At 44.5% G+C, this 21355-nt stretch overlaps 1 protein-coding gene and 1 pseudogene across 1 annotated transcript; both read right to left on the reverse strand.

Annotated features, from left to right (window-relative positions):
- Nucleotides 1–3021: 3021 nt before the first annotated feature.
- On the reverse strand, nt 3022–7447 carry LOC139107751 (uncharacterized). Its single transcript, XM_070665570.1, is given in 7 exon segments — nt 3022–4116; nt 4118–4339; nt 4405–4489; nt 5653–5674; nt 5838–5978; nt 6145–6438; nt 7249–7447. Coding segments are annotated over 7 exon segments (1050 nt in total). The 3' UTR covers nt 3022–4029.
- A 6397-nt stretch (nt 7448–13844) lies between these two features.
- LOC139107752 (uncharacterized) lies at nt 13845–20811 on the reverse strand (annotated as a pseudogene).
- Nucleotides 20812–21355: the final 544 nt, after the last annotated feature.

Here is a 21355-nt window from a genome sequence, read left to right on the forward strand (position 1 = left end):
TAGACAGATTTCGTTTCTTTTTTTTAGCTAGATAAATTTTCATTCGAGTAATTTCAAACAACCGTGCTACGTGAATTATTTTTCGTTTCACGAGATAACAATTCCTCGTTCGGCATTCATAAAAGATGATGTTACTATCAGTAATTTTATTATGTTTCTTGATTCTCTTTGATTATCGATGTATCGAGTGAACTTACAATATATGGTCACTGAACTTAAGACAAGGCTTGGCGCATTGATCCAACTATTCGTTGGTTCGTTCGTTCCGGAAAAAGATATGCATTCAGAGAGTGGAAAAAAAGAGAGAAAGAGAGAGGAATGCGAATTGCAAAAAAGATATAACGAAAAAAAAGAATCGCGTGGAGAAAAGAGATTGTACCTGGAGGAACCGTTCCGCGCGCAAAGCGCAAGTAAAAGCTCGAGCGAAAGGTAAGATAATGGAAAGTTGGAAAGAGCGCCGATCCATCGGAGACAGGTGCAGAGCGATGTGAAGCGGCAATACTTCAAATTCATTTGCGCGACAATCTCCGGTTCCTTTCGCTTCGCGGCTCCTGCACAACTCGCCAATAAAATCAGAAATCGCTCGCTGGAAGCGACGTCGAGAGAACCGACGAGGGTGGCGGGAGCGATGACGCGATAATTATACGCGTCATAGAAAAGAGACGGAAAACAGGGGACGAGGGGGAAAAAGAAGCCGGCAGAAAGGGCGATAAGCTTCTCGCCGATGGCGCCAAGTTTCGAAGTAACGAGATAAGGCGTATCTGCGAGTATCGCGCGCGAAGTCGTTAAGTTCAACACATACAAAATATTCGCGGGTCGAATTCGCGTAATTGAGTTCCCTCTCGCCGTTTCTTCGCCGTGGAAAGGCCGGAAGGAAAAGTTGAAATTGCCGGGTGAAATTTGCCGGGCGCGACAGACGGGAAATGAACCGCGCTCTCGCTGTCTTTCGGTGGCCGTCTCCGCACGCTCGCCTTTTTGTCCGCTTTTCCGTTTCCGTCGATGGGGCGCAGCGACGGCCGGGGGTTAGCTGCCGGCGACGGGGAGCAAAGCGAGCGTCTCCTTGATAAGTTATCGCCTAATTATGAAGCCCGGGAGATGCAACGTTTGCACGTAACCCTGGCGATTATAAAGCGCACGTCGCGGTCGTTTTTTACAGTTGAAAAATCTCCGCGGGGTATGCGCTTTTAAAATGTAGGCAAGCAGCCGGGCGTGCACGTGGCGGCGCTTGATACACTAAGCAAATTTGACGATGGAGCTCGTTTATACGCGGGGAAAAAAAAAAAAAAGTGCCGCCGTGGAAATGTCTCATCGAATTGACTTGCCGACTCGCGAGGGGATGGCGTGCAGGCGCGCAGATCGAGGATTAAATGGAGAGAATAGTCGGAAACGGGGCGCGTCGGGGACTCCTGAAAAATTTCTTGCCGTTTACGGTCCAATTTATTTTTTCGCTGCGATAACGGAAGGCATCGTCGCCCTCGATATCGATAAAGCGACGGTGCAAATGGCCCGCAACTACCGCAACGATGTAGCCATTTTTACGCATCTCGAACGAAAACGCGAGAGCGGAATGATAAAGTGGATCGATCAAAGCGCATTAGACGCGGCGATTAATCGCCGCTCCGTTATTCTCTGCTTTTTCGCCACTTCGGCTCGGCGCGACAGGGCGGAACGCGCTTCGCCGGCCGCGCGTTAGCCCTTTTATATTTTCATTAACCGTCATTATTTTGCCTACGCTTTACGGTGGGCCGTCCGCCCGCGCGCGCGACGTTTTTCCGTCGCGCAAAGCGGAAGCGAACGGGATGCACACGGGATGCGGCGCGGGCGGTGGCAGTGGTCGTTACAAAGGCGGATCAAATTACAACCGGTGCGGGGATTAAAACCGGGGAGGAAAAAAAAAAAAAAAAAAGAGGGTAGCGTTTGCGTTGCTATGCAAAAAGGCACGTTCGCGAATCCGCCTCTCATCGGTCCGCTTTATGCGTGCTGCTTCGGCGATCCTTCCGCTGCTTTCCCCGGGCTTTCTCGCCGCTTTACACCGGGTTACCCGCGTTTCCCGTCTTCTCATTCTTCTTTCTCGCTCGCCATTTCGCCCGGCGATTCCCCGCTCTCGAGCTCTTCCTCGAATTAACGTCCCGCCCATGAATCCGCTAATAAATCTCGCGAACCGCCATTACCGCCGCCAGTCCGTTCGAAGGAAGCTAAATCTTCGGATAAGGGCGGAACGGTCATCGGTTGACGAATTTATACGCCGGGTGAGGAAGAACCGGCACGATTTCGGCCGCAGCGACGTCGCCGGTGATGGAGGTAAAGCACGGCCCGCGAATCCGTGGCAATAATATTGATTTTTGCGATTACATACACGGCGCGAGTTCGCCTACACGCGTGTGTATGCATCAAAAAGTATTATTTATTTTATAAATACGCGCTCGCTTGTGTGTATCGCGTTTGCGTAACCGCACCAACGCATCGAGCACTACATTCCGCGTCCCTCGGCGCCGCGAGCGGTAATCCCGCGTTAACGCTTTGCTTCATTAATATGTTTATAATCGTAATGACGCATCACTGATTGTTAAAGCATTCTATTGTGCGCGCTCATTTTAAATCATTATTACGCGGTAATATCGGGAGAATTATTAATTAATTATGCCGCGTGATATTGATAACGAGTCGATATTATGTCCGCGATATCAAAGCCCGCGCTCATTGCTCGCGTCGCGGTCGTAATGTAAATAGGTTTTTTTTTTCATAAACGATAGGTGCGATATGCCGACGCGACAGACAAAAGCCCGGCCTGGATTGAAAATTACGCGCCGTTCGCGAACAACAATAGCGAGCGTTATAAAATTCGTCTAATCTTCGTCGAGATGACGTCGAAAACTTCGATGGAAGACGACGACGTTCAATTACCAAGTACAAAGGGTCGCCCGTTATTCCCGGGTTGCCCGTACATTTGTTTGTCCTCCATGAGACTGTCTGGGATGGATGACCATTGTTCTTACAGATTGGGGCTTTCGTAAGGATTAATGAGAATGGTTCGACCGTCCACCGAAATCCGATTGGGAAGCCCACTCTCGACTACCACCCTCAGACCGTTTAATATCGTGTTCTTTCCTCGCATCGAAAGTGGTGCACGCTCGTAACAATTAACGCTCGCGACGATTAAATGAAACGCGCCGTGACTGGACGTAAAACGGTAAAGCTATGCGAGGTGATGAACAATTAAATTGCATCCTGTTTAGAAATTTTTGCTTCCCTGCAACGGTCGTTCACGCAGAAATAATCGCGAGAAAAGTCGGGATCTTATTTCGAACCGGCGCAGAGGCGAGTCCAAAAGGATTCCGATTCCCTTTTTCGTCTCGGCGTAAGCTGCAATTTATACGGGTGATACGAACGATTGAGAAATACTGCTGTTGAAATTCTTCCGAGGCGCAATTGGCGAAAGACGGTCGTCCCGGGGCGTCTCGGCAGAGCTAAAGTTTCTCAGTCTACGAAGTGGACGTCGGTCACGACTTTCACGTCTCCGCAACTCTTTTACCACTACTTTACGCGAGGCTGCATCCGAAAACGTCGGCGTCCACCTGGCTACCTAAGGGCTTTGTGCGATATCTCGTGTTTCGAGCGGCCACAACTTTTGCGCCGAGCGTAACGGTGCACTTAGATGAAAGCTGGATAGGTAGATAGGTGGGACGCGCTTGTGTGTGCTCCGTGAACCATCGAGGTACAACGGGGTGCGCGAGTAGTGTCTGCGGTTCACTGAAAACCGAAATTACGGGGTTAATGGAAGTTCGAGGCGAGGGCGTTCGGTTGCCCACTGCGAAAAGGAACGGGCAACGAAAGATCGCACTCTCGCCTTGCAGATCGCGCCGCGGAAAGAGAGTGATCCGTTTTATTGTTGAAAATATATCGGCTATCCGAAATTTTTTCAAAAATTATTTCTCCTTTTTTCGCCGCTTTGGTTTGTACATATCTTTGTGCAATCAAATCATCAAATAATTTTTGCAAAATAATTATTTAACGTAGTAACATTAATTTTTAATAATTGCTTAAGAGAATGTCATTAAAGATTCGAAAGATATTTCGTTTTTGTAGCTCGTTATCTGGTGGAAACAAAAGGTTTTTTGTGATACTTGTACGACACTTCGCGGATTTCTTTCTCGTCGACTTTCCTGCCAGTTGCCATAGCTGCGGGCGCTTGAATGGTTTTGGCGGTCTGCAAATTCATTGTCCTGAACCGGGAGACTAAGTCTTTTACAGACGCGGATACTCGAGGAACGGATCGCGACCGTCGGATTTGAATTACCATCGTGATCGATCTCGACGCCAAAAATTCTACCACAAACACCTAAAAGCGCTTGATGAGCATTATCGATCGGTACAAGCGTGGAAATGCTTTACGTTAGATGTAACCTCGTTTAATGCCAGCCAAGGTAAAATTCTCCAACGGGGCTGCAGGGCATCCGCTATTTTCCTCTGAGTGGATCTCATGAGTGCGCTGCGAAGATTTCATTTGTTTAGCGCGCCTTTGGAGAGACGTCGCAAGACTCGAAAGGAATTAATGAGACGCGAGAGCGAGTTTACGAGGAAGAAAGGGAAGATTCATAAAGACGTAATGGAATACCAAGTGCGCGCGATGGTTAAATTGTTTCCGACGGGGAATGTCGAATCTAACTGAATCCGGTCGTCGGATTAATCCTTTTTCGAAATTCGTTTTTCTTTTTTTTTTTCCGGCCAGCTGATGGATGCGAGTTTAAGAAGCTTCACCGCATTGCGTCGTGTCGGACCGTAAAATTTGCGCGAAATTTAGAAGTTACGGCCTCCTTGCACAAGTCGTAACTACGCGGGCCTTGTAATTTACAAGTTATAACTACCGAAGTTATAACGCGCATAAGCTGCAGTTCCGAACTTTGGTTGCGAGAGGAAAGGACCGGGCCGAGAGCCGGGCAATGAAGACGCACTATAGCGTCCTCGCGAAGGCGCCGAGGGCTCGCGATACCAGCTGCTTATTTCAACTTTAGACTGCGCCGTGAGGATAGCCGGTAAATAAAAGTTTAGTGCGGCACGTCATTCTCGCGACCGGCGGCTTTAATGTTTCTCTATCTACGCGGACCGACGGAATTATACGGCGGATTTCTCGCCCCGGTTTCTCGCACGCGTCCACCTCCGCCCCGTCAAACTTGTTACTTCTCATTTCGCAATGCAGTCGCGCTCGCAAAACCATTCTCCGACTATCAAAAAGCATTCAAGCCATTATCTTTTTGCGTTACGTTAATGCCACTCTGAAGAAACTTCCTTTTCAGGCATTCGCGAATAAAGGAGACGCTTGCCGTGCCTCATAAGTCCTTTCTCGCTTTATTCGGCTTTATTCGCTTTGGCATGCCTGATTTATTAATACTATTATTCTATAACGTACTTCAACTCGCTTCTACGACTCAAGTGAAAATGACGACTGCATCTCTAAGGGAAATACTAAGAAAATTTTCCACATAAAATGTGAAATCAAGAGAGAAGAGACGGTACGGAGCATTACTTCTGCGGTGCTCTAAATTTTGACATGCGTTTTGTTTCAAGGTTCGACAACTGTTCGACAGTAGATTTTTTTTTGTAACTGTACAGATAATTCTATGTATCGCCTCGTTATGATATAATTTGCCTTACTTGAATAAAAAATTAATTACAACTAGAACAAACCATGCGTATGTTTCACGTGCTCTATTTTACGAAAGGTCCCAATTCGTGCGCGTTATTATAATTGATTAATCTATGGTCGACGACGTGTTATCGATTCAAGAGACCCGATTAAAAACGATTACTACGAAAAAAAAAAAAATCATGCGACTTACCAATCTGCATGAGTATGAGATTGATCGGCGCGCTAAGATCTTCTGTCACCTCGACCGTCGCAAAGCGTTGACGATGTGGCTCAAACACGATCGCCGGTGGTTGCAAGTGAGGCGCGGAAAAACCGCGAAGATTATCTTTACCTGGAACATATTAATTAAACATTAATAGGATATTGTTGATTTCCGTTGTAAATTAAAGCATCGACCACGGGAAATTGTGTCGCGGATTTTTCACCGTGAAAAGAAAAAGCCCTACGGTAACGACAGGTTCGTTAACTTACAAAGTAACTCGTTCGTAAAGCATATTACCTTTTCATAATCCGATAACTGACGTCGAGATTACGTAGAATCCGCGCAAGTTCTTTCTCGCAGGCAAGCTGCCGATGATGCTCAGTGAGGATCTCGTCGGGGTTTATACTGTGTTTCCTCAACCGACTCAACAACTGATTATTCGATAAATCAGGGTGCGCGGCTTTAAGAAATTCGAGAGCCGACAGCTTTGAAATCCCGAGTACGCATTTCGGCCAACGCCGATTGCTCGAGCAATTTAATAATTTTATTCTGAGCGTTTCGTATGTCACACGAAAATTATATGTATATTTATTATAATTTTTTTTTATTTAATTATATTTTATTAACGCGGAGCCACTCGACTTTAATAAAGATTAATTCTGTTACGTTGAGTTATGGTAATTGTTGGTATTAAAATTAACAAAATATATATATTGCTGTTTGCGCCCAACGGGTCTCAAAATCCGAATACTTTGCCTTATCGGTAACCGGCACGCATTCACAAACTACAAATTCGCTAATTGCAAATCGGGAAAATTGTTTTATTTATTAAGTTCTGTGCAACGAGCGCGGAATCTTTAAAGCGATGAACCATTAGCAACATCCTCGGGTTGCTTGGATTTCCAACGCCACAGCATTCCAAATAGCTGTTTCTTGGCAAACAGCTCGTTTCGCTGCCGGAACTTGTGTAACTATAGATCGACACAATTGCCCGTGACATCTTTTGTAAAAAAAAAAAGCTTTCTGTAGGTTAAACATTTACATTTAACCATTAGCAAAATTTAAATTATTACATAAAATAAAGAGAAGAGAAACGTATAATGCCAGATATAACATTATTATAAATACTTAACCAAAATAAAGTTATAACGTAACCAAGGTATAACAGCTGTAAAGCATCGCGTATTATAAGGATAAGTTTGTTAAATCGTGTAACTCACTTGCGAGGAAAATCTCTCTCTCTCTCTCTCTCTTCGCGCGATAACAATTCGCGTTCAACTTTAACCAAATTAACGAGCAGCCGCCCTTTCGCCATCATTGATGCAGTCTCGTCTTTCATCGCGAGTCACGCGTGTTTCTCGCAAATGGCACGGGACTATTAGACACGGAGCCAGGATACTAGGCTGGTTCTTGGTCGGAATTGGACGGTCCAAAGACGTTGAACACTGAGACGTGTCGTACAACGGCGGTGGCGGACAGCCTGCTGGACACGGCAGTGATTTACAAGGGGACGGTTTACATGAGGGTGGTTTACACGCCGGCGGATTACACGGCGGCAGATTGCACGGAGGTGGGTTCGGACCAGAGGTGGATGCCATGACCGAGGCTGCGAGCCCGTGGACGAGGCACGGTACACAAGGCGCAACAGTAACAACAACGGAGAGTTGCGACCAGAGGGGGAGAACGCGTGTTGTCGCCTGTGTTTAATCAACTTAGCGTGATAAGGCGGCGGATAGAGACGTCGGGGGCGGCATTATAGAACCCTTCGTACCCACGTCGACCGGGAATCTCCCATCGAGGAAGTGTGCCTTCATGGTCTTCGCGAAGCCTGATGTTACCAAGTTTCCTCGCTGTTACTTCGCAATTCAGCGGGCGGCTGCAGCTTCGCCAGTTCCTCACCTTCTCGTTGTCATTATCGCCGTCCGTAGAGCAACTCCGCGCCGGCAACCTCCCGGTGCCGTCGTCGACATCAGCGTTCTCGAATGCGGCACTTAGCGTGAAAGGCGGCGGATGGTGCATCGTTCTGTCGAAGGATATCGCACTTCCCTCGCCGCGCGGGTAAAGTTTCGTGCCGTACGATGTCGAAGTTGAATAGTAAATCTTCCGACGCCGCCCGCCTGATGCATCCACCAAGGACGATGTTAAGTCCTGCCGGTACATAAAGCTACCCGTTATACGAGTGAACCGTTTATGACAACGACAAGCGTGTCCTAACAACGCTTGTGTGGTTCATGATGCACTTGCTCCTTGAGTAGTTTCGACTCTACTCTTATTCTTTTATATCCGTAGAGTACGTAGAATAAATTGCTATAAATTTCAATGAAGTTCTCGAGTTCACGTACGTGAAGTAAAAAGATTGCGCTTGATACATGTATAATCTTGAATCATCTTATTTATATCTGCGACAAACCTAGCGTAAAAATTAATAATCATATAAAATTACATTAATAGTATCGACAAATAAATTGAATATTTTTTTTTATTTCTGCAAATTTTTAGAAAGTTACTTATTTAAAAGTTTAGATATTTTTTATTTTTTTCTTTTTGTTCTAAATTAGTTTTATATTAAAAAAAAAATTTTGAATGAATTAACAAGTACCTTCCCGATCGAACGCGAATAGAAAGGAGCCACGGCCGCGCAGATAACGCTCTCCGAGCTAGATTTTCGGCCGTTGCATCCGGCACGTGGGCTACCAAGGAACTTCGCAACGAACTTCTGCGAAATTCCTTCCGCCGCAATCGCCAACCACGGAGGCCGCTTAAGGATATGACGACGTCCCCGCCGGGACCCGTTGATGTAAAGTTCTCCGGCTACCCGCAAGCTCTTTTCGACAATGTTTGGCATTTCTTGCGAAAATGGTAACGGTTTCGCGCGTCTGCGTCTTCTTCTTGCCCGTGAATATTTAAAGCCAAGTTGTACATAACAAGTAGATGAAAAAACAATCAGGCGGGCTCGGTCTGTTTCGATTTTTTTCACGTTCGACAATTTTTCTTTTTTTTCCGTAATAAACGCTCTTCTCTCGCGACGCGCAACTTCTCTTGAGCCTTGTCGCCTCTCGAAATGCCGACTCGTACTACTTTGTAATTAGTGAATAATTATAAAATAATTATCACAAACGAGTAATTCAAACTGCTATACATAATCATTCTGTCCGCATTAATATAATATAATATAATACCGTACAGTATTACCTTGTCCGGCGTCAATGCGCCGACTGTCGCATGCGTATACATCACAACTATATTTAGCGCATTATTAATTTTAATTATTAATATGCGTGCGCGTTGGACAGGACGCAAAACTTCATGGCTATTCGTGCATACCGGTTAATAACTAAAATTAGTACGTAGTGCGTGGTATAATGAGGATTGACGTACGTCACAGGTCGCGTACAGATTACGCCGCGTATTTATCCATTTTAATTTGCTCGGCCTCCCCCGCTCGCGACATCGTCCGGGCTCCGTGTCACAAATCTCATAAAAAATTATGCGTAGGCAGGAAAATGCGGCGCGTTAATTTTACATCCTCGATACGGCCGGTACTGAATTATTCAACGGAGCTAATTGTATAATTCGTTGCCGTTGTCGTTATCAATTATATCAGCAACAAATGCGTCGGCGTCCACGGATGTGTTAAATACGAATTTTCCTTTGTCCGGTAATGTGATCGATCCCTGCCACAATGTTGATTGTCGTTCCCTTCCGGACGACTGTCATTCCAATGATAGCACCCCCTTCGAAAGTTGTCAATGTTACTCAAATACGAGTGGCAACACTTTGCATCGTTTTTACAACGTGCGGTGGCCGGTAATACATTTTCAAATGTTAAACTGCGTTTAGCGCGGCAGTCGATGATTGCAGCGTCAACTGATGGACGCCAACAGGTGCACTTGCGATTGCAGAAATCTTGCGGGCAATGGTAATGACTTAAAGTAATATTTTTTGTAGCTTTATTTTGCCAGCTAAAACACGGAATGTTTGAAACGTTATAGTATTGAAGTCTTTCGAGACAGATTTTAGGTATTAAATCTTTGCAGCGTTTTAGTGGCTGTAGATATCTTGGCGATTCTTCGATCGCTAGTTTTTTGAAGTAATCGAAAGATCTAGGAGACCCTATCGTTTTAAGTCGCGTGTGACGGCATTTTAAAGGTTTGTTGAAGTCGTCGGATACGCGTACTTTTTTGGCTTTTATTTCTTTCGGCGTTCCATCTTTCACTGGATTTGAATCGTCAATGTGATATTTGGCCCGATATTTTGGCTTCTTATACGACGTAGATTCTTGGAGAACGTTCTTGGTTATTTCTTTGAATTTTTCTTTTGTATGCAACGTTTTGATAGAAGATTCAATGGCCCTGTTTTTAATGGTAATAGCGTCTCTTTTTAAAGCATCAGTTTGAATGTTTTTTTTCTTATATGAGTCTGGAAAGTCGCAAGTATTTTTTTTCAGCTTTGGCAGAGGATTTATAATTGTTGAAGCAATAGTGGCATTATTTGTCCGATCGGCAACAAAAACGTGTTCGTTTAACGTTGATTCTTTTTCCTTTTCATTCTTTTCTTTATCAGTGGTATTAGCTGCAATATCTTGAAAATCAATGTCTTCCGGGTACATAATCGATGTAGAATGCGTACGTTCCATCTCCTTTAAACGACGTACTGGAACTACTTGAATATTCAACGATTCATCTAAATCCGTCGAATAATTAATTAAATCCGATGCGAAGTGGTCGCGTTCTTGCGTATTCTTAAGCGTTTCTGATCTCACGGCGATCATCTCAGCAGCCGCAATAGTTTTTTTTTCCGCGCGAATAATCGATATTATTAACGGTTTCGTCTCGAATATTTCCTCTTCCGGCTCAAATGTCGACGACATTAATACTGACGTGAGAGCTGGCTTCTCCTCGTCGGAAACAAAACGCGCTTTTTTCGTCAAAGAGCCCGGGACGTTTTCAATTTCCTCGGGAGCAAAGTCTGCGTGCTGCTTCGGTTTGCGTGCTTTTGCAAAAGCGTCAGGCCTTATCGTCAAACTGAATTCACCATCCACGGTGGAGCATTGAGTTCCAACGCATAACGGACAGCAGCTATGCGTTGGCATCGCGTTATCCACGTACCTTGCCGCCACGTATTCCGCATATCGATAAGATGTGCAGGGTGCAAAGTGCCTTACGTCTGAAAGATTTTGCATTACCTTATCACAAACCTCGCCAAATCGCGCGGTGGCTGCATCGATCGTTTCTTCCTCGATCTTATTGTTAGCAACAGCTTCCGCGTCAGGTTTAATTACGTTACCCACAATCGACGATAATGAAACGGCGCGCGTGACAATTTTTTCTTCGCGTTTATACGTATCGGCACTTTGCTTTCCCGTATTAAATTTCTTTCTGTTACTCCGTGTTACTTGCGCGGTGAAGCATGTAAAATATTTTAATATCTTGTGATAATACTTAGGGTTTTTTGACGTCGGTGAACTCTCGTTATTTGCGTTTGCAGGAGTATTGCAGTTAACGATACAATTTGTGTCAGAATCGACCATTTCGTTTCCATTATTCATCATGTTTGCTGTGCTTAATATGTTTATTTAATATATGTAATATTAATATTGTAGGACAAAGTTTCACCGCATTAATATTGCTAATATTGAATATATTTAATTAAATATTCTAGTATTGAATAGTTTAAATTGCAATAATGCTACATGTTGCATAAGAAAATTATTTCATAAATACACAATTTTGTTTGAATTTTCCAATTTTCAAAAGAGGTCCATGATAAACTTATTTGCCTTCATTGTCATTAATAATTAAAATCCCCGTTCGAATGTTAATGTAAGCGCAAATGCGTTGAATTTATAATATGGTATAACCAAAAATAGACACATAAACATGATTAAGATTTAATTAACAGAAATTCCGAATTTTTCGATATCTCGAAACAATTTGATTAGTCTATATTTTAAAAAATTACAAACTTCAAATTGTTAAATTCATATTTCTACAGATATTAATTTATATAAATTAACGTAATGAGATTTTTTGTAGTACTAGAAGAAATCATGCGTGCGTTAGGCACGCGCTATTTTTTAAAAAACCCTAATTACAAACTACAGGAAAAAAAAATCATGCCACTTACCAAACTGCATGAGCTTCAGCGGAGTTGTAAAGTTCTGGCGTAAAACTGTAACATAAAAAGAAAAATATTAATGTAGACTTGTAAATTAATTAATAAAACTAATAATAAAAAAATTGGCTACGCGTAAAGCGAGGTCTAGCTATCACTTTTCAATTCTTCGGTCGATTCTCGTCGGCAAAACGGACGACACCAAAATCTTGGGCCAAGCGGCGAATAATAAGAACCGCGTATAAAATTTTCCTCGCGCGTTAGACACTCGCGGTATTACATGAGAATATTCATTCAAAAAACCAAACGTGCTGAATCTAACGAAGGTGAGGTCATCCGACGACGTTTGCGTTTCCGCATCTCTTATCGTGGTCCGATTCCGATTGCAGCATTATACTCGTCAACCCCTTTTTCTTCTCGCTGCTGAGAAGAAACTCGGATAAAATCACCGCGACAATCGCGTCAGGTGTTTGCATTTGAAGGTTTACGTAGGCTCGCCTTTTATTGCCCTCTCGAGCGGTTTGCACAGCAGACGACTCTATTTGCGTAATCTTCACTCCGTTATCGTGAGTGGTAGCGGCCGCGCTTGATAGCTCCTTTTTTCCGATGCGCTTTCGGCTCCATTTAAGCACGGGCACGACGGTTTTATTACCAATAGACGATCGTTTCCTCCACAAATTCATTGCCGTCGCGCAAACCGTCTCGGTTTCGGACTGCCGTTTTGCGCGATTTTCCCGACACAGGCGACGCTGGCCATTTGGAAGTCGAAGCTATCGATTTATCCGGCTCGCTCGACGATGAATGGAACCGTAGGACTCGCTACTGTCAGGGATGCTGTTACATCTGCGATCGCCGACATAAAGCTCCATTCAGCCTTTATGCGAATCGTATCTATGATATTTTCACACGTTTCTGCATCCTGGCATGATTTTGTTTGTTCGGGCGTGGCGGAAGTTCTCCCTCGTATATTACCTTCCGGAGAGAGTACGTTTGTCGATTGAAATTCGTGTAGTGGGATTATCTCGCGAAACGTCTGGTACACTCGCTCGATTCGCCTGGTAATCAATAATTATGAACAGTTCGTAACATACCGCGTGTTGTAAGCTCCGATCATTGCAGTGTACGCTTGTCTTTCGAGTTCCGTCGTAACTTATGCATTTCGCGGAAATGGAATTTCGGCGTCTAATGGATCTTGATTCTTCGTTAATGCGTAACGCAGTTTTCTGTTTGTCTATATACAGTGCCTCTCGTAGAGCTTCGATTATCGCTACCACCTCGGCTACGAAGTCTTGGTTTCTCGAGATGCGTGGAGAATTCACTCGAACGTAACCGAGAAAGTATATTTTCGCCGTAAATTTTATTCCGCAGCGGAAATTCTGCGATATCCCCGATATCTGTCGCGTTAATATTCTAGAAGAGCAATTATTACTTCTATCAAAGGCAAGAAATTTATTTATACGGGAAACAAGAGAATATTTTATCGAATATTGCACGAGCATTTATATCTAAATGCAAATTCCCGCATGGGCAAAGGCTAATGTAAAATTTGAATTTAAACATCCTTTGTCTTCAATGTGTATAAATTTGAAAATTTTCGAAGAGAAAATTTATCATTACAATGAAATGGACTTTGTTAATTTATATTCCATCGTGACATAAATCAGTAGAAATTTGTATTTATTCAACAAACTATAGAATTTCTCTATCATTTTTGTTTTTTATTTAGCCGAAATAAAAAATACATTTTTTTTTTTTGCAGTGCAATATTTATGGTCCATGTATTCGGTGAGATGTACGTACAAAGAGATAGAAACATCGAAAACCCAACAAAATTGGAAAGCAATGAAAGATTGCAAAAAAAAAAAAAAAATAGCAAATAGGTATTTCATTGTTACGTTATCGGTGTTATTAAAAAAAAAACATTATTTGCCAAAAAAGATATTGCATATTTATCTAATATTTTCTAAGTTGAAGCGTGTGAACGCTACTTATTAAACATAAAATCTTAGGTTTCGATGACTCAGTCAGTGCAACAGGTAGAACGGATTGATCGCAACTAATCGAACCTACCGTTGTAAGTCGCACGGTATTTTTCGTCCTCTTTTTCGGCTTTTTGGTACGCGCGCTTTTGTATTTTGCGACGGGAAGGTGAAATGGTCCGCGAGCCTTTTCGCATCGGTGCCTCCGTATCCTCGCGATATTTTCCCACGTTCCCGATTGTGCGCTCTTGACGCGGATCCATTTTTTTTCTCGTTCTTTGAGCGCATTAAATTTTTACGACACGTTTCACCACATATTTTACCGGCGCACGAGGACGAGCTCTTCACGAGCGGCTCGTCGGCTACTTCGACGGGATTTCTTTGCGAACGTTCCGATTTAGGTGCGTCTTTCGTAACACGACCGATGCTCGCAACGGCGAACTTTACGGCGTTCTTGCACGCGTCGTGCACTTGCGACCAAATTTTGCTCACCTGTAAATTCGTCCAAAGAGAGTCGCACGCCTTCCGATGTTCGCCGTCATCGTTTATATTGTCACTTCCCGGCTGTGATCTGCGAAATGTTCACGAAATAAAGTTGTCGTTTGAAAAAAAAAAGAAACAAGATCTGTCTAGTATCGGTCGTCTAGTCACTGTCCAGCGCGGACCATGTATCTAAATATATATCTTTTTTTTCGCCGCGTACCTGTTTACTGTTTTGAGCTGACCATACGCAACGCTCGCTCGACTGCCGAATTCTCCGGGAAAACCGACCCTCGCCGCTCGCCGTCCGCGCGTCCTCCACCTTGCGAACTTGGAAAGCGAAGAACAGCTGACCGATAATCTTACGCAACACTTGACTGCCGAATTCGCCGAGCAAACCGGTTCTCGCCGCCCGCCGCCCGCGCGTCCTCCACCTTGCGAACTTAGAACGCGAAGAACTGCCGGCTGATAATCTTACGCAACACTTGACTGCCGAATTCGTCGAGCAAACCGGCTCTCGCCGTCCGCCGCCCGCGCGTCCTCCACTGCCATCTTGGAACGCGAGCACCTACCGGCTAGATGTTAACATACGGGCGTACTCACACTACCGCGGCGGTCGCGCGCGCGTTGAGACAGGTTAGAACGTGCAGTAGATTAGTATGCGACGAAAAACGTTTAGATATCTAGCTTTTCTAGCTCGTTATTGACTAATAATAATTATTCTAGCTTAGTGCTAGACAGTATTGCTAGACAGCCGCGAGATGAACCACGAATTGGCCAGCTAATTATTAGTAATTATTAGGTAACTGTGGGAATCAATTTCCACTCGGGATGTATACGCAATAAATTCAAAATAACAGAAACAATTGCAATTAAAGTTTAAAAAATATTTTCATCATATTAGTCAAATTTGCAAGACGGATTAAATAAAATCCCGAAATATTATTTTTCGTGAAAAGAAAGAGAGAATAAAAAAAATATTGCAGAGACATGAAGTTATTAAAATAAAATGTTTAAGAAAATTTTGAAATATAAAGTAAAATTAAAGTAAGGCAGATGAGAAAAAGTGGAGAATCCCACTTATCGGAAATAAATGTATGCTGCAACGCTAAAATCAGGAAGAGACTCACGTTACTTCGACCATTTCCAGGCTCTTGCGCTTCCTTATCTCCACGCTTTCGCGCAATTGGACACGAATCGCCTCTTTCGATTTATATCTGTTGGACATAGTCGACGTTAGGTAACAACGAGAAAAGGAGAAATATACGGAGAGAGAAAGAGAGAGAGAGAGAAAGAGAAGAGAAGCAACGCGGTTCCTTTATCACGCGGCCATATCTCATTCAAATCGACTCTCACCTGGAATCACGTTTTCCTTTGAAATCCAACCTCGCGCGTGTACCGACGTCTACGGTTGCGATTCTTCTCTCCCATTTGTAATCCAATTGTTGGGCGTCAGTTTCAATGGAGCCCCGTTTCCACTCTGAATCCACTCCGCGGCCGGATTCGCCTTTTTCTCCGGGATTCCGGTCGGAGTGCGACGGCTCCGCGACAACGCAGTTCGAGCAACGGCGCCCAGTCCACGCGTGGACGTCCCGCGTGTCGGCGCTTTTCAGAAAATCTGATTTATATGACCGATCGCCGACTCTCTCAGCCGCCGGGGTCGTTTGCCACCTGTGCCTTCCAGGCCGCGCATCGATTTCGAGTCCCGGCGTGTCCGCGAGGCGTGAGCGGCGACGATCGGCGACGTTTCCGCCAGATTCGACGGATAAGCTCGCCCTCGAGGGCACGCGCCTCCAGATTGCGCTCGCCGAACTTTATCTCCTCCCGTTCGCGGTCCGCGCGCCACTCGACTCCCATCGGAGAATATTCATCGGCTTCCGTTGTGAATTCAGGCGCGATATCCATCCGGAGCTCGTCCGGCGCGAGCAGCCCCGACCTCCTTTCTTTGATGTTCCTTCGAAAGGGCGGAATTCTCGGTCGGACCCGCCGTCTGCGACATCGGGGGACAACGGCCGCGTTGCATATTTATATTCGGATCGCATTTATTCGAGTCATAGAAACATCGACATCGGTTCGCGCGGGTATATTCAGGATGAAAGCACTATCCGGTCGTCCAATCAGTTTGCATCTCCGCATTGAAATCGGAACTATCTACATGGTAATCCCCCCGAGCACAAATGTGATATTCCTGATGCTCGCTGTTAAAAATCGAGCAGCAGTAGTTCGCGATATGTTTCCTCGCGTCAACACACGTTTGCTCTGTGTTTAATATTGGATATCGTACGTCATCAATATTAACCAGTACGTTATCACGACGGTACCATCCTGTCGAGTCAAATACCTCGCTGGATGTACAAAACGACTGTGAATTATTCCGTATATGTAACTCTCGTCCTTCGTTTAATATAGTTTCTAAGTTACTCGACGCGTTAACGGCTATGTTCTCATGCGATGTATCACCCGTTGATTCTTCCGAATAATTCTTACATTTGCATTTTGATCCTTGAATTTTGTTCATTTTATTACAATTTTTACCACAAAGAATTTTTAGAGTCAGCGTAGATGTGCCAATTTTCTTTGTGATTTTGTTTTTTTTTTAATTGAGATCTCACATTAAATATCGCGTACGTTTTCTGAAAAAAAAAATAATTTACGTGAAGCTTTTAATGAAGTTACAATATCTTTGGATATTTATTTTCTGTCGCAGTTAGAAGAAAATATGTACTTTGGTGTTTCGATAAATTTTAATTCCGATATCAGATCATGCATAGAAATTACGCTGATTTTAATGCCATCCCGAGATGCGTCGTGGACATCGCGCCTAAGATCTATGATAATTCCTTCGGGTGTCGCGCGGCGTGTTTTTCTTTCACGATTTGATTTGCATCGAGATTCATCTTCGTTCCTTGAGAAAGTACCATCACTCTTGACCGTTTCCTTCCGAGGCTCCTTTTGTATCGAGCTCCCGCGACTGGTAGATACGCACGTTTCAACGCGGTAATCGTTCGCGGACTCATCAATCTTTCGCCGATCCAATTTAAAGGCGCATATTTCATTCGAAGAACCATCCCCGTAACTTTTATCCAGCGACTTCGTTGTCTTCTTGCGATATGAAATCGCGGATATTATATGCTGCATCGAGATATAAAAGTGAACTGATTTCGTATCGACGACGTTCGTTTTTACTTCGCGGCGGGTTCAGCTATCGAGATTTCCGGTCGAACAAACCGTTTCTGTATAGTGACGCGAAATCGACGCGCCGACAAGCGTATTACAATATTAATACGTTATGGTATAATATCGAATTGCGCGATAATCGGACATTTGGACGATCACGGCGATAATTATTTGCAAAATCGGTATTACAGGCTGGAAATAGTGCGAGTGAATAATGGCTCTGAATAGCAAGTCGCGAGAGAGGCGCGGAATTGCGAAATCGCGTGTCGACACAAACTCGTGCTTAAACGATAATTAAGTAGTAATTGTCATACACGCTAAATTAAGTAGTGATTGCCGTGCGCTATTGTGTTACGCAGCTGCGTTATTGCCGCATTACAACGCGAAATTATATTGTTCTCTCTTACGAGGCAGATGGAATCGCGCTCGCCGACGAGTGGGCCATTGAGATGCAAATTTTCCTATTTCTACACCAAATTGGAGTATATACTAGCGAATTTTGAATTTAGTGAGGTTAGTTGCCATAATTCCGACGTCGAAAGTTTAGTTACTTGATGAGGTTTTCGGAAACAACGGAGTGAATAAGTTTGATGCACGATTCATGTCACACGTGCGTTATTTCCACGTGCTTGTTTTGCAGCATTTCACTCGCTTTGTCACGCTCCCCGGAATTTAAAATCCGCGAGTGAGTAATCTTCCTTTTTTTTTTTTTTTTATCTCTCTATCTCTCTCTGTTAAGAGAGAAAATAAATTATCAAGTTTGAATTTCCTCAATAAATTTTCGCGACGAGATCGTCGCGATCGAAATTAATATATGAGACGCGTGTTAAACGCGAGAAATTTGTAAAAAAAAATTTACATTTAGATAGTGCACCGAACTACACTGTTTTCAACGACGAGCTTAGCGCGTGGCTGTGGCGTGCAGCAAAATACATTTTTTCCGCGAATGTTGCAGTTTTTCATTATTTACGTCTGTATAATCCGACGGTACGTATCAGGTTGAAAGCCGGCGTAAAATGTAATACGCGCTTTTGTAATTTGACTGTCAGTTGCAATCGACCTGCCCGCAGTAGCTATATTTGTAAAGGAACTTAATAGGCTTTACAGCGAGCGGCACGTATCTCTTTTCCGAAGCTTTGTTTTTGCAGCGCGGTGCTCGATGCACTCGTGCCGTCTTTTAGTTCATTAAAATAGTCGAAGAAAATATGTTTTTTTTTTTAATCCACTGTTCATCGGATAACACGGAAAAGAAGAACGAAAGTGAATCGATTGGTTTTAACGCCGGTAAGGAACAAATAAAGACCGAGAGATAATAACCGCGAATGTAATGCGATTTAATGGGAGGATAACGGGGTTTGCTGGTCGTTTACCGCTTAAGATCGAACGACATTGCCGTCGTCGCATCGTGCCACGATTTTCCGCCTCGCCCGGCGAGCGACGGATTTTACGTCGTGTTACAGCTATTGCGGCTTCACATATGCACGCGTGTACCGGCTCGCGCTGCTCCGGCAGACCCAAAAAGAGCGACGCGGGCTGACGTTGAAGCGACGGGAGGACTGTCGCGCGCAGTGATGGATGTCGGCAGGCTTAAATTTTGCGAAATTCCAGGCTCTCCCTGTTGCCGCCGCTATTTCCAGCCGGTGCCCTCCCGCCCTCGCTCGTCACCCGCCTCATATCGCGGGTGACATTGACGTACTTTTGAGGGCCGCGAGAGGCCTTATCTGAAAATTTCTATTTTCGCACCTTCGAAGCTCGCGGCAAGCTTTCCCACCCTCGTGCGTGTTTGCGAGCCTCGCCTCGAAAGAACGCTTCGCACCCTCTTCAGGGTTAACCCGGCAAATTTACGGCACGGTTTGGAATCTCTAAGATCAAGGATACTCCTTCTTCCGCCCTTTTTATTGGCTCGATGAAAGCTTCTGACTATCTTTTTTTTTTTTTCAGAAAGCGGAGTGCAAGGGATTGTGTACTTACGTCCCTCGATAGGGATCAGCGCGGTCCGCGGAATCGTCGCGTATTTTCCCTCGCAGAGGTAAAACCCACCGGCGCTTTTCAACCTCAGAATGAGACGTCTCGAGTGCGTACCCGCGACGTCGTTCCACCAATGATGTGGTCTTGAGACAGCCGTACGACGGATCGAAGTCGGCGGTCCCCTTTCTATTTAAGGATAATGTACTTTCGACGATGGGCGGTGCATAACGATCGCTGTAGATTTACGGGGGGCAGGGTCGCCAAAGTGAAAGTACATACGTGCCTTTATTACATATTTAAGCTAGGAGCGTAAAAGTTGGAACATTGAAAAAGGCTGAAACACTTTTCAAATTAGTTTCCAAGGGTTTTACGAGCGGATACACTATGAAATACGCGCCGCCACAAGTATTCGTTTTCGCGTTTCGCTTCCGGTTTTGCAATAAAATATCTCGTACCGCGTACGTACACGTATGAGAGATTCACGACAGCCTATAGGATATATACGTATAATCGTGCGCTTTCGATTTGATATAAATTAAAATAATTGTGTATTCGGTGGCCCTTCGCGGCTAGTGGACGTTTATTTCCCGCTGTTCCGAATTATTTCACCGCAATAAGCGAACAATATTCATCCAGCTGGCTCTCCTAAACAAAAGAACGAGCGAGCGAAATCCTTAACAAGCTTTTCCGCGCTAATAGAAAAACGTATTTCGCCGGGGATATTCCAACTTTCGACCGCGTTGGCGGAACAGTTTCGCCGAGATTGTTGCGGCTTCCAGCGGCAAAGAGTTAACGCACAATTACGTTCGCGCGCTATGATTGTCCGAGTTTCGTTCGTAGCCGGATTCTTTTACATCGCGATTACCCCGTGCTGCGATGCACTCGCGCATGCATATGCATAAGTGCGCGGAAGAACGCGGGATTTTTCTTCTTCTTTTTTTTTTTTTTTTTTAACAAATCGCGCGAGGGTGCATCCGCACGATGCAGCCGAAGAGGAGAGCACTCGAGATCCCAGACACCCTTCCGACTGTCTGGCCACGAGGCAACTTTATCTAAGTGGCGAGCATTATACCTCTCTCTTGCACTTTCCTGAATGACAGCTCGTGCACGCGTCGTGCCGTTAGTCGGCGTGCGAAACTACTCCTCTTCGGCATCCAAAACGCGACAGGGGACGCGAGAAGAATCGCGACGTCTCTCACCTCCGTCTTCACCCCGGCATCGATAGTCGCGACTCGTGGTATCATTTCCCGTCGCACTTCAGAATGGTTTTGAGAGTGTTTCCACCTGTCGAATGACAGACAAAACTTTTCTTTGCGGCGAGATTGAATATCGGAATCTCGTTGGAGATACATTCGCGATAAGATTGCGATAAAATCGATCTGTATTTCACGACGTCTCACTGTTCGATCGCCGAATCTTTCTCAAATGTATAATTAAAGAGCATCAATAAACTGCTAAATATTCAAAGCTACACGTTTCCTTTTATTGCTCCTTTTTTATTTTTTTATTTTTTTATTTCGTTGCGTTATTAATATTGCATCGAGACGTCGAAAAGAAAAATGTCGCGGGCGCTTCGAATGGAAATATGCTAGATCCCCTTTTTAAAGTTTAGAAAAGCGTTACGCAAGAAACGCTTTACGATTGTGCGAAATACGTTCCGCATCGCCTCGATAGAAATCCCATCAAAGTTTACGGTAAAAGTTTGCGATCTTGAAATTTTCGGCCACTGGAGAGGTCGCTGCCCTTACGTCGGGGTAATAGCGGCAGTCGGACTGCGGAAAAAAAAAA

Source organism: Cardiocondyla obscurior, linkage group LG13 (assembly GCF_019399895.1).
Source record: "Cardiocondyla obscurior isolate alpha-2009 linkage group LG13, Cobs3.1, whole genome shotgun sequence".
Classification (NCBI taxonomy): Eukaryota; Metazoa; Arthropoda; class Insecta; order Hymenoptera; family Formicidae; genus Cardiocondyla; species Cardiocondyla obscurior.